The sequence below is a fragment of the Pelmatolapia mariae genome, linkage group LG3_W (genome assembly GCF_036321145.2).
Source record: "Pelmatolapia mariae isolate MD_Pm_ZW linkage group LG3_W, Pm_UMD_F_2, whole genome shotgun sequence".
Taxonomy (NCBI): Eukaryota; Metazoa; Chordata; class Actinopteri; order Cichliformes; family Cichlidae; genus Pelmatolapia; species Pelmatolapia mariae.
The window spans coordinates 13,356,781-13,369,794 of NC_086229.1; the positions used below are offsets into that span (position 1 = coordinate 13,356,781).

Genomic DNA, 13,014 nt, shown 5'->3' on the forward strand with positions numbered 1-13,014 from the left:
AAATGCCATCAAAAAGTCAATTAAGTTTTATTCTTTCTCACCTGTCTTTCTGTCGCCTTTCACTTTTTAAAGGCTGCCATGTTAGAAAAAATATTTTACCCTGCCATGCTGTTTATTGATAAGATAAGATAACCTTTATGATTTCATTCACCATTTTGATGTGGTAAATGAATAGTTTATGAAAATATCTCTAAATCTGTCATTTATTATTTTTAATATTCAGTAATGATCATGTCTCACCTCCAGTCTTCTCTGTCTTAATGTGAGGTTTCCTCCATGTGTTTCCACCAGGAGGTTAACTCGACCAAGCAGTCTTTGGGTTTCGGCCAAGTACTGTTTAGAATACCAGAATAGGGAGGATGGTGTAGGTTTAGGTTTATTAGACTGATACATATATACCAGCAAGACAGTGTACGTCACTGTCACAACAGCGTTTGTTTTCATTCAAAGGCTTTATGGTTTTAATACCTGGTGGGCGGGTCTCTAGTCAAAATGGCCGATTTTTGGTCCCAGTCCAGCCCTGACATCAGCTGTAGTCTAAAGAAATCATTTCTGATCCTTCAGCAAACACATCTGTCTGACATCATCGGAGATCATTTTTTAGGTTCATTTGTTTCCACTGTTGTCAAAGGTGTTGAACTGTCACCAGAAAACAGTGTGGAGCAAACAAGTGTGCATGAGTGTGAGGAAATACACACAACGGGAAAAGCAGAAATGCATCTTTATATTTAGAATTCACACGTCAGAGTCAAAGAAGTCTGTGTGTGGGGTGGAGTGCTATCATTCAAAGACACAAGTCTGCAGCTTCTGTTGTTTAAAATGTGAGCTGAGGATGAGTTTAATTACCACGACACCAGGTGCCATTAACGAGGAGGTTACATTAAAAAGAGCGTCCTGTGTGAAATCTTGGACAAATCACACGTCAGCGATAAAAATGAGGTCATGCCCCGGGGCGGTACTCTTTGCAGGGTCCTGCCTCCAATCAACTCACCTGTGAGTCGTGAGCTCGTCAGCAGCCGCTCCTCCAGGTAGCAGCTGCTGTCAGTGTGACGATCCAGGGAAGACCGTGTCGTTGGTGAAGCCTTGACTCTGGACTCTAATGTTGTTTCTCCTCCCTGTGCAGAGCTTCCCAGGATTTCCCTCCTGACTGGGATGATCCTGCCTGAGCGTTGATACTGGATGTCTGCTTCTCCCTGGAGCACAGCTTCTATTTCCACATTTGTATGAAGCATGTTTTTGGTGAAGTCACTGTAAATAAAGGCTGACTGTGATTCTCCTGAGTGTGAGTCCACTTCAGTGTCCATGACATTATGATACCAATGATAGCCTGTAGAGACCAGACTGATAAAGCTGCTGATATCATGGAGGAAGGTAGATGTGTGATGTGTGGACGGGAAACAAGGCCGACACTGGAGGTGGATGCTAGCTGTTCTTCCATGGTGCAGATAGAAATGGAGTAGGGGAAACTTTGAAGGTGGAGCATGTGAACAGTGTTGTGGAGGGTCAGACAGGATCATATAGCAAGCGCTCCCCGCGGGACGAGTGGTGATTGAAGCAGACCTCTGACATCCAGGTGCAGGGAACAGAGGTGACGCGAGGTGTTGGATGGGCTTGGTGTTGCAGAGAGAAATGCAGAAGGACAGAGGGTGGATTTATGGAAATGACTGTGACGGACATGTTTGTAAGAGGGAGGAACAGGGTGGAGGTGATGTAGGAGGAAGGTGCACACAGGTGGGCTACATCTAATGCAAAAAAAGGAGTGTGAAAACTAGGAGACTGTAAGGTGGTGTCAGGGGAGGATGTATATCTGTGCAGCATTGGAAGGTCGTCTGTAGGATGAAGAAGAGGAAGTGAGTGAAGGTTGATAGCTCGGTGGTAGCTACAGCAAAGACGACGGCTTACAGTGACCTTTATGGAGAACAGAGATTGTATTTGATTGGGTAGACAGAGATCACACTGGAAAGGAAGTGCAGCAGGTTGGAGCGGTCAAGGATGGAGATGGAAATGTGCTAACGAGCGAAGGGAGTGTGCTGAGAGAATGGAGCTAATGAACGAAGAGACAGAGAGAGGAGGACAGATGGAGGATGGATCAGGAAGTTCAGAGGACGAGTAAGGAGGATGTGAGGGCAGCCATGAAGAGGAGGAGGCAGCTGGTCCTCATGACATACCTGTGCAGGTATGGAGGTGTCTGAGAGAGAGGGCAGTGGACTGTTTGACCTGATTATTTAACCTGTTCAGGAGTGAGGAGGTGTACTGGTACACAGAGGGATAAACTGATGGTACCATGAAGATTGTGGGAAACACAGCTGTTGTTGAAGCTACGCTAAGAAGACATGAGTCCTTCTGCATTTCTCTCTGTAACTCCAAACCCACCCAGCACCTCTGTTCCCTTCACATGTGCGACAGTAAAATGGAGCCATCATCACTGCTGCTGGTGCTCCAACTGATGAGGTTTGTGTTGCAACATCATGAGACACAGGCAGCAGCTGACAAAGCAGCATTATGCTGAGCAGGAGATTACCCTTCAAAATAAAGCAGGAAGCACAGTGGGACACAGGAGGAAATGCAGCCACACTCATCGATGTGTGAATCAGTGACTGGTCTGAGTGTCCTTCAGCCCCTCACAGTTTGATTTCTGATACACAAAGATACACACACACACACACACACACACACTGAAGCATACAGCTTTAAAACACAAACCTGTATCGTTTCCAGCGCTGACCTCTGTGACCTCTGTGACCTCTGTGCTGTGGTTGTTTTCTTGCTGCAGTTCTAGATGAACCCACAGGGTTGCAGCTGATAACACTCTGCTTCCTCTCAGTGTGTCATCAGTTTGACTCTTCTAAAGTTCACAGACAGCTGTTGAGAAATCGTTGTGTGTGCTCTCTCACTTTTACACTTTGAGTGTATTAAACTTTGGGTCAGGCTCGGCTGTCGGGGTCCGACCCGAACGCAGGACTCAGAAAGCCAGACATGAAACTCAAAAGCATAAAATTTTCATTGTTGGGCTCGACTACGAGAGCTTTGATGACTCCGAGTTTACAAAAATGCCACATTAAGCTTTTTGTGTCACTTGGATAAGATCTGTGCTCGCTCATGTTCCCGTGGTTTTTCTTCATCTCATCACTTCTGCTTTCCCACACTGTCACACTCTGACATCATCACTCTGATCATCAGACTCTGCTGGTCATTGTCTGATCGTCCTTCATCCCACACTTCACTCTCTTTCTCCTTTAAGACAACTCTCTTCTTATTGGCTGTCCCTCACAGACAGTCATTTAATCAGTGCATGGGCGGGTCATATTATTAAATATGTAAACGCAGCTTAGACACACTGCTGACCTTTGTATGTACACACAGCCCTCCTTCAGCCATCACATTATCCAGTGTCAGTGACCCCTGCCTCACTGACAACATGATTTAAAACAAACCAAAGTTGTGATTTTATTATTATTTTAATATCATGTTTGATCCTCACAGCGCTGCGTGGCGAAAACTCACTGATGTAACTGATCTGGTTTCTACAGTAAGACGGGAGATCAGACCACCCAGAGGACCCCCACCACCCACCACCCACCACCCCACCCTGGATCCTTCTACCTCCGACTACATCATCTTATATCTGTGCATCAGCCAATAACACAAAACTGTCAGAATTTAAATTACGTCATACTCCAGACTATAAAAGGAGCATCTGTATTCATTAACCACAAGAAGTGAGCAGCAGGAAGAAGAACAGGCGTGTTCACAGAGAGTTCCTGTTCTCAGATCACACAGGAACTATTCAGACACTGTGTCAGGATGAAGGTGAACATCTTCTGCTGCCTGTTAGCCTGCACTCTGGGCTCTAACGTCACTGCAGGTGAGACTCTTTGAGCTTCTTCTGAGTCTTGGATGATTTAGAGCGTCGTAATTCTTCCTGATTTCTATCAGAGTTTAATTTTATGAAACTTTCGGGTCGAAACTTGATTTAAAAAAGCAAAACATTAAGGAAGTCTCCAGTTATTTACATGAGGATCCAATTCAAGTGTAATGTTACCGTGTGTCCACAGCATCCGAAGGTTTATGGATTTCTGAAAAACTTTTTTTGCAGGTTTAACCCATGAAGTATTTAAGGAGGGGACACAGGTCACTCTGCGCTGTCCTCACTCTGTGGAGGGTAATGTGACGTGGAGCAGAGAGAGTGGAGGAAGCAGAGCTGACATACTTACAGCTGATGGAGACGGAACTATAAAACACATCAATGATCCACAGAAACGATACGATTCACAGGCTGACGGGTCTCTGATCATCCTCAGAGCTGCTCTCTCAGACTCTGGCAGATACGTCTGTAAAAATCAAACAGCTGTGGAGCTGACAGTGATCCCATCAGGTAACATCAAACATTTTAACAGTTGACCTGTTTCCTATTTAAAAATCATGCGTCTTCCATAAAAAAATAATAACTGACTCAAACTAATTCAGTGATAATGAAAAGCTGCATTTCAGACGTGTTTTTAACTTTAGTTCCAGCTTTGTTTTGTCACATGTGCTTCCTGTAGATGAGTTTCTATATAAAATAATAACTGTAATGTTCTTCATGTGTACACATCAAATACTGCAGTAACCAGTGAGCAGCTGTGAACAGCTACATAATAATAAAAGTATTATCTCTGCTCTCTATAAACTCAAACCACAGTGTATCTGAACTTTAGCTGATCACACTGAAAAATGTTAGTTTGGGTTTTTGTGCAGTGATCAACTTTATGTTGATGATGTCATTCTGTCTTTGCTTTAACATGAAAAACCTAAAATCCCAGCAGAGATAACCGGGATCACCACCGTGGTTATCGAGTCAGAGCGCAGACTTCCTGTTTCAAGTGCCGGCTCACACAGCCTGTAGTAGCTGTGTGCTGCCTCCAGGGGGCAGTGCACAGCTTCTATCACAGATGAACTAAAAATCTAAAACACAACCAGCAGATGTTTCCATTTAAATTGTGACTAAGAAGCAAATTCTAAATCAGACAAGCTGGAAGTTTTTGATAGAGGAGAAATATCTTAATGATCTTCAGATGTGATGAGATTTTTACAAACTACAGCACAGAGATGCTGACTGTGGGCGAGTATCAGTCATTCCAGGACGTTCACAAAGCTCGAGCAGTTCTGGACATCTCCACAGACATCTTTACTGCTCTTAGATTGAACTTTGAAGAAGTAAATGTGACCTTCTGTCCAATAATAAAAGCTGTTACAAAAAGATACAGCTCCACCCACGAGGCTGTTTTTTCTATATGTTTTTAGTTTTCTATGACTCTTAGGTTTTATTCTATTTATTATTATTAGTGCTGTCCTGGGAAACAAATGTCCTTTTTTCATGTTTTCAACATGTTAATGACAACAAAGGACTCAGTCAGCCAGTCTGTCTGTCTGTCTGTTTATTTGTAACTCACCGACACATCTGTGTTTCAAACTGGGCTGTCCACACAGCGCCCAGGCTCTGTGTCATAACTGGTTATAAATACTTTGTGGGGATGAATCAGTAAACTCATAAAGGTCAACCTTCAACACGTTTCCATGACAGCATCAGTCAGACAGCATCCAATCATTGTTTACAAATCACAAAATATTATGTAAAATTCTTCAGTTCAGTTTTTTACTTTTAGTTTTAGATTTTGTGTTTTTTTTATGTGGAGTTTGTTTTTAACCAACTCGTATATTTAAAGTTCAACTGTTGATTTTTAAGCTGTTAATTTCTATGTATCTATATTTTCTTTTTTCTGTACTCAAGAGAATAAGACAACAACAAATACTACAACAACACCATCAATTACTACAACACCACCACCACCAACTACTGCTACATCTCATAAAGCATCAGTAACACCTGCATCACCCACTGAGGCTCCATCAGGTATGATTGCATCGAAGAATCTAAGCAGTGCAGTTTAACAGATTTAACTGTATAACTGTAAACATGTTCATCTCTTCTGGCCTGTAGTATAAATGACAGAGTGAAGTCTGATGTGTTTATATATGAAATATTACAGAGAGTCCATGTATGTGATGCATGATCCATGTTCATCACTCTGACCTTGTCCAGCTTTTCCAGTGCAGACTTTCCTGATAGGAACTGGTCTTCTTCTTCTCTCCATCCTCATCCTCATCACTGTCTACTTCATGTGGAGATGCAGGTCCAACAGACGAGGTGAGTAAAGAGAAACATGACCAGAATCTGTGGTTTACATGATTTATTCATTGGTTTACACACGTTAGTCGCATCATTCTCACATATCTGCTGTGGTCTAGTTTAGCTTCCTTCACTCGGTTCTTTTGAAACATCTGTTAGTGGCTGTGAGCTGCTGTCTGTCTGTCAGCTCAGCTCAAAGGTCATGCTAACACATTAGCCACCTGAGCTAATGCAGTTCAGTCAGCTGTGCTCTAAACTTCATTTACAGGATGTTTTACTACTGTGTGTTAACCCCTGTACACAGGTTCCATTCAGTGAGTGAAGATGTGAATAAAGTAATAAAATAAAATAAATTAGCGTCTGCTGTTAGCAGCTTAGCTAACAATAAAGCTAACACAAGTTCAAAGGTTACAGTTTCTTTTCGGAAGGTCGCCGGTTCGATCCCCGGGCTCTCTGTCCTGGTCCTTGTGTCCTTGGGCAAGACACTTCACCTACCGCCTACTGGTGATGGCCAGAGGGGCTGATGGCGCGATATGGCAGCCTCGCTTCTGTCAGTCTCAGGGCAGCAGTGGCTACAACTGTAGCTGCCTCCACCAGTGTGTGAATGAATAGTGGAACTGAAAAGCGCTATATAAATGCAATCCATTATTATTATTATTAATTTTACATTCTGTGGACTTTGTTCTGGTGCAAACACCAAAGACCAGCCTGTGTTCTTCGAGGTGAGAGCAGGTTGGTCACTGTAAGTATTTCAGGTGAAAGGACAGTCATCAGTATTTCCTAAACTCTGTGCTGACTCGGTTTAACAGTAAAAGCTTCATAAGCAGCCACAGTCCAGTTTAGCTTCACTTTCATTTTCACAGCTTGACTTCATCACAAACTTTAAAGGAGGAACTGACTCTGATGTGTCTGCAGGGGATGACAAACAGCTCCACGTCTATGATGAGATACCAGCTGCAGCAGAACTTCATCTTATAAATGGTGAGACGTGAGAGTGAAGCAGCTGCGACTGAGGCTGATCTACACACTCATCATCGTAGCTGCTTGTAGTATTGAGCTGATAGTTAATCCAGTGTTTGTTCTCAGGAGCTCGACTACGACCTGCACACTGCCTGATGGAGCAGCCAGGTAAATGATTTCCCCTCCTTTTGTTTCCATCATTAGATGTTTTGTAGATAATATTTTAAACTGAAAACTGCACTGAAATCTTGTAAAGCTGATCGTAGCTGTTTTTTATATTATTATTTTTACTCTGTCGTTGTCTTTTAGTTCATTCTGTAATTAAGCTGATAGAAGTTGGGAAGTTTGGGTTGGCTGTAGCTCAGGAGGCAGAGCAGGAGGTCGGTGGTTTGATCCCTCAAAGTGCTGTATAAGAATCAGTACATTTGGATAACTTTACCAATTCTGAGGCTCATCAGCAGTAAAACAGGAGAGTGATGTGTGTCAAATAAAAATGATGTGAACTCTTACTGAGACTGAGACACGACCAGTAACACCTGTGCTGCCATCACTATTTACAGTCCCATGTAAATGAGAGGCTCTGGTGATAAATTTAAATGTTGTATTAATTCAGTATATTTCATTTCCTCCTGCAGATTCTCCATATTCTGTGATTGGTGCCACGTTTAGTGATGGAAATAAAAAAGGTAATTTTAATGATCAGCACCTCATTTTACATAAACTCACTGTGAACACACCAAACCTGCACAGGTGTGTTTGTTACACATACAGCCCACTCAGACTGATAATGTTTATGATCCACAGGTTCTTCACAGCCCGTCGACAACACGTATTTCTTACTGGAGAAACCCAAAGCATCAAGAAGCAGGCCAGACCAGTTTAGTTTCACCTGAATGCTCGGCTGTCAGGAACAATCTCACTCAGCACAGATGTTTATGGGAACACAGTGTTTAACATATGTATAAGGATGGGTATCGTTTAGGTTTTATCCAATACCGGTGCCAAACCGGTACTTTTGAAACGGTGCCGGTGCTTAAACGGTGCTCAAACCGGTGCTTAAAGAATGGAGAACACAAAATTGGTCCAAAAACCTCTCATGTTTAGCTGTTTTTTTTGTAAAAAGATAACAATGTTAGCCTTTTCTGCAGCTATAGGGCATATATGGCATCACTCTATCAAACAAGAAGACAGCTGCATGTAACTACGACGGTGTTTGCTAGTTCACCTTACATGTATTAGTTTAATAACGTGGTTAGCCTACTCAACGTAAATTACACATGAACAACATTAAGCTACTCACGCAGAGAAGAACGGCTGCTGCTGCCATCATCATCCTCATCATTTCTGCTACACTGGCAGGGCTAGGGGCCAGGACTCTACTCTTCGGGTTCTTGGGGGATGTTGCTAACTCCGGGTCCGATAACAGGCACCACACCCGCAGTAGATGTGCCGGTGTGAGGTCTTGCAGCAAGCTATCAAACACGGCGCATTTCTCGGCTTTTAAAAAAACGCTATGCGTTGCCAGGTGTTTCATCAGATTTGAGGTGTTACCTCCTTTGACAGTATCACAGTATCACCTTAAAGCACTTGTTGCAGGCTGTTGAGTTTGCATCTTTTGCTGTGAAGTACAGCCAGACTTTGACCGCTTCACCTTGGGCATTTTTAATCTGTAGCTCTGCTCTAAAAGAACGTACGTACCTGGGCCCGCCTACTATCCTCGGAAACGTAAAATGATTGGCTAGAATCCAAAGTGTATGACATCTCAAGAAAATAAAGCACTGAAATGTGCGCTGCTTTTCGGTCTGGTTACTACCGTTTCTGTCAGAACCATAATGGTTCCATAATGGCACCGGATACTGGTACCCATCCCTACATATGTAGAGTATTATTGTAAAACTGTAGCTGGTGAAATCGACCCAGGAGGCTTTGTTAGTGTGTGTGTCTGTCTTTAAACACTTACACTAAAAAGCTTAAATAAACTCTGATCAAACTGTGCTGAGGTGCAGAGTTCATGGTCACATCCACTTATCCAGCTCAGGGTGGCTGGGGTGGGGGGTGGAGCCTATCGCAGCTTTCTGAGGACTCGTGGTAACGATCCTTTAAAATCTGTCCTCCATCCATCGACGTGTTCGAGGTTCATGATTCATCTGTGGAAAATTGACAAAAAGCTAAAAACCTAGATTCTTACAGTGTGCTGTAGATTTAAATACTGTGTTTGACCTTTGACCTTTCCTCCAAAGTCAGTAGATTGATCTGAAGGTCAAAGTGATAAAAATCCTTTATAGACATATTTATAAAGACAAAAGCTTGTAAGAGAACAAATGTTGGCCTGAGATAGTTTCTGAGTGCAGTTGATTCACGTTCCTGAATAAAACCTTTAACTTAAACTGTTTCACTTGGTATTAATGACTAAACATTTAAATGTCAGACGTCTGCTGTAGTCACATTTAAAACAATGATTATATTCAAATGTAAATCAAGTAAACTTGGAAAAAAGTAAATAGATTTGTGTTGACTGACTTTGTGTTTGACTCATGTTTGTGTGCAGACGAGTGCGCTGAGCTTCACAGACGTTAGCTTCAGCTGTTCACAAAAAGCACAGACGGCTCATCAGCTGCTCAGCTTCCTTCTTGTCTCACCGTCATCGGTCTGTTAATAACACATGAATGAACCATTCAAACACAGAAGCTTCTCGCTGTGTTCTTTGATTATATCACTCTGTGATTCAGGGCTTTCTGCTGCTCTCGTCTCTTCCAGCTCCTTCAGGTATTCCGTAGTATTCTTGGTGATTTCTAGTCTTTAGGTTTTGTTAATGTTCCTCACCTGTGTTTCATGTTACGTCCAGTTATCCTGGTTTCTATATCGGTGTGTTTCCTGTTTTACTTTGACAGTCCTGTGTTAGGTTCAGCTGTGTTGCGTGTTCCCTTGTTAGTATTTACTGTGCGTGGTTTTCTTTGTTCCTCGGCGGGTCGTCTCATCCACTGCGTATCGCTCCTCGTGTCTCCGAGTCCCAGGTTTCTTCAGGTCTCAGGTTCTGGTTGTTCTATGTTTCTCAGGTTCCTGTGTTTAGCTTTTCCCAGTCTAGGTTGTTGTTCCCCTTTGCTTGTTGTTTTTTAGTGTTTTTGTGCAGCCAAACATAAAGACTCACCTTCTGTTAAACGTCCAGCTCCATCTCCGTTTGTCTGCATTTGGGTCGGCACGCTGTCACCTCCACGCTGTCACCTCCACGCCGTCACCTCCACGCCGTCTGCAGACGTGAAACAGGGCTACAAGAATAAAAGAGATAAACCTTCGTTATGCAAGCCAGAGTCACACAATGATGTCATTAAAACGACTTTAATGTTAAACAACTTTAACATTAAAGAAACATACATGTCAGGTTTAAATGATTTTTAATGCAGTGAAGTTAGAAAAACAACAGGAAACTTTTAAACTTCACACATTTGTAGCTTAAAGATTCAGGATTGTGGGACCTGAATGTGGAAACTAGTTGGACAGTCTGAGTTCATGAATAATAAATAAAGAAGTCCTGATGTCACATGACTGCAGCGTCCACGGCCTGAGTGCTTCATCTGTTTCTAATCATTCAAACAGAGACAGTGAGCGCAGCAAACACGTGATCATGTATGTTTCTGACATTTATCAACACTGACCGACGAACACGCTGAGCTGATCAGAAACATGTTGATGTTCCTGTTGTGAGCCCATCACAGAGTGTGTTCATGTTCCTGTGAGCTGATGACGTCAGTCAGGATGAAGCTGGACGTGTGCTGCTGCCTGTTAGCAGCCGCTGCTCTGGGCTCTAACGTCACTGCAAGTAAGGAGACTCACGTTTCCTGACTTTATTCACCTGTCAGCAAACACCACACTATAAGGTATCCATGGTAACAGACGTTTATTTCATTGCTCCACAGATTTCATCCATAAAATCCCTGAAGAGAAGCAGCTCATCACTCTGCGCTGTCCTCACTCTGTGGAGGGTAAAGTGAGGTGGAGCAGAGAGAGTGGAGGAAGCAGAGCTGACATACTTACAGCTGATGGAGACGGAGACACGAAACACATCAATGATCCACAGAAACGATACGATTCACAGGCTGACGGGTCTCTGATCATCCTCAGAGCTGCTCTCTCAGACTCTGGCAGATACGTCTGTAACCATGAAGCAGCTGTGGAGCTGACAGTGATCCATCAGGTAACATCTGGCTGCTTTATCTGGTTTCCACATTAAATGTTTCATGTAGAAGTGTGACTTAGATTTACAGTCAAGCTCAAAAGTCTGACAAATAATCCTGATAAATCCATGTAAAGTGGAAACAATCAGGAAGTTTCAGAAACAAAGATACAAACAGTTCACAGCAGTCTGACTGATTATTGTTGGTATTTGATGCTGACCGCTGGTTTGTAAAGCTCAGATTTCCCTCTGTGAGTCCATCTGTTAAAAACGTGACTAATGTGAAGATCTTGAAGTTTATTGAACTTTCTGAGGAATCAAATCGACATCAGTTTGCATACATGAGCTCTGATTTGTAACATTTTTGCTCACAGTTTCTTTATGTCAAACAAACAAGAGGCTCAGGCTGAGAAACAGACATGATTGTTGGTTTCTAATGTGGGACTCTGCTGCACATACAGTTTGCTGACTGCTGTAAAAAATTTTGTGAGCAGCTAAAAACATGAACCGTGATGGAGATTTGATCCCAAACCACCTCCATGATGACTGTAACAGACACAGTAATAATCTCTGAGCTCAGCACTGAGCTGATGATGGTGAAACACTCTCTTTGTATTCATGTACAGGAACTACAACCCTGAGCGCCACAGTAAGGAGCAGCGTCTCTCTGCAATGTCCTGCAGACGTGTCCGAGTCTCCAACATGGACCAGGCGGATCGGTGCAGACACCACGACCATCTTTGGTCACAGCGAGATGGAGGAGCGCGCTCAGCGTTCACCCGTCGAGAACACGCTGACTTTAAGAGACGTTCAGCTCGGCGTCTCTGGTCTGTCCTCCTGTGCTGGGAGAGCAGCGGTTTATCTGAATGTGACCAAAGACCTGACTGACACATCGGAGAAAGGTGCTGTGGCTGCTTTAAAGAGCAAATATGATTGGCCGAAGCTTTAATGTGTCTAACAATGACACATAAAGATGTTTATTTGAAAAACTCTCCCAAAAATGAATCAAGTTTCATTGTTTTGTCTCCTTTTTTAAAATCAGCAGATGTAAATGAAAGCATGTTTATTCAGCCTCTAATATCAGGCACATCAGTAACAAGCTTAACGTGTGGCTGCTTCTTTGGTGCTTTCAGGTGCATCACGTTGATCTGAGCTGCGTTACTGTGTTTTCTTCCAGGGGCTCATTTTGAGCAGCCCCCTCATCTTCATCACGCTCATCCTCCTCTTCATCACGTGGAGATGCAGAAATAAAAGAAAAGGTGAACGAGGGAGATGAATTCAAAAACAGTTCAGTTTGTCAGAGAAAGTCTAACCCTGCTGATCCTGGTTCATCACTGATCCTGTTGTTTCACAGAACGAAGTGAAAGTGTTTGTGCTGAGATGAAGCTGCATGTCTCTGTGTGATGAGACACACTTTAAACTTATGCTAACTTTAAACTGCTGCAAGTCTGAGTGCAGCAAGGTCACGCACAGGAAACCAGTTTGAGATGATGGGAGCTTTGAGTCAATGAAATTCCAGCTTTTCCAGTATTTTTCTCACTTCCATGGAATTAAAAAGAAAAAGACAAAACTGTTGAGTGAACAAAAGCTTGTTTTTTCCTAAAGGTGGATCTCATCAGGGTGATGTCACGTACTCGCTCATCGATCGTCCTCCAGCTCTGGGAAACACACCTGTTAAAGCCTGACTTCATTCAGCTCAGAGATATTTGAGGAT

The 13,014-nt window shown here is 43.0% G+C and overlaps 1 protein-coding gene across 1 annotated transcript; it reads left to right on the forward strand.

The window, feature by feature from the left end:
- The first annotated feature begins 3,747 nt into the window (after nt 1-3,747).
- Nucleotides 3,748-8,022, forward strand: LOC134620633 (uncharacterized). Its single transcript, XM_063466868.1, has 8 exons — nt 3,748-3,865; nt 4,097-4,375; nt 5,771-5,893; nt 6,083-6,187; nt 7,085-7,150; nt 7,256-7,297; nt 7,765-7,815; nt 7,934-8,022. The coding sequence occupies exons 1-8, from the start codon at nt 3,805-3,807 to the stop codon at nt 8,020-8,022; spliced, it is 816 nt and encodes a 271-aa protein (XP_063322938.1). The 5' UTR covers nt 3,748-3,804.
- The last annotated feature ends 4,992 nt before the right edge of the window (nt 8,023-13,014 follow it).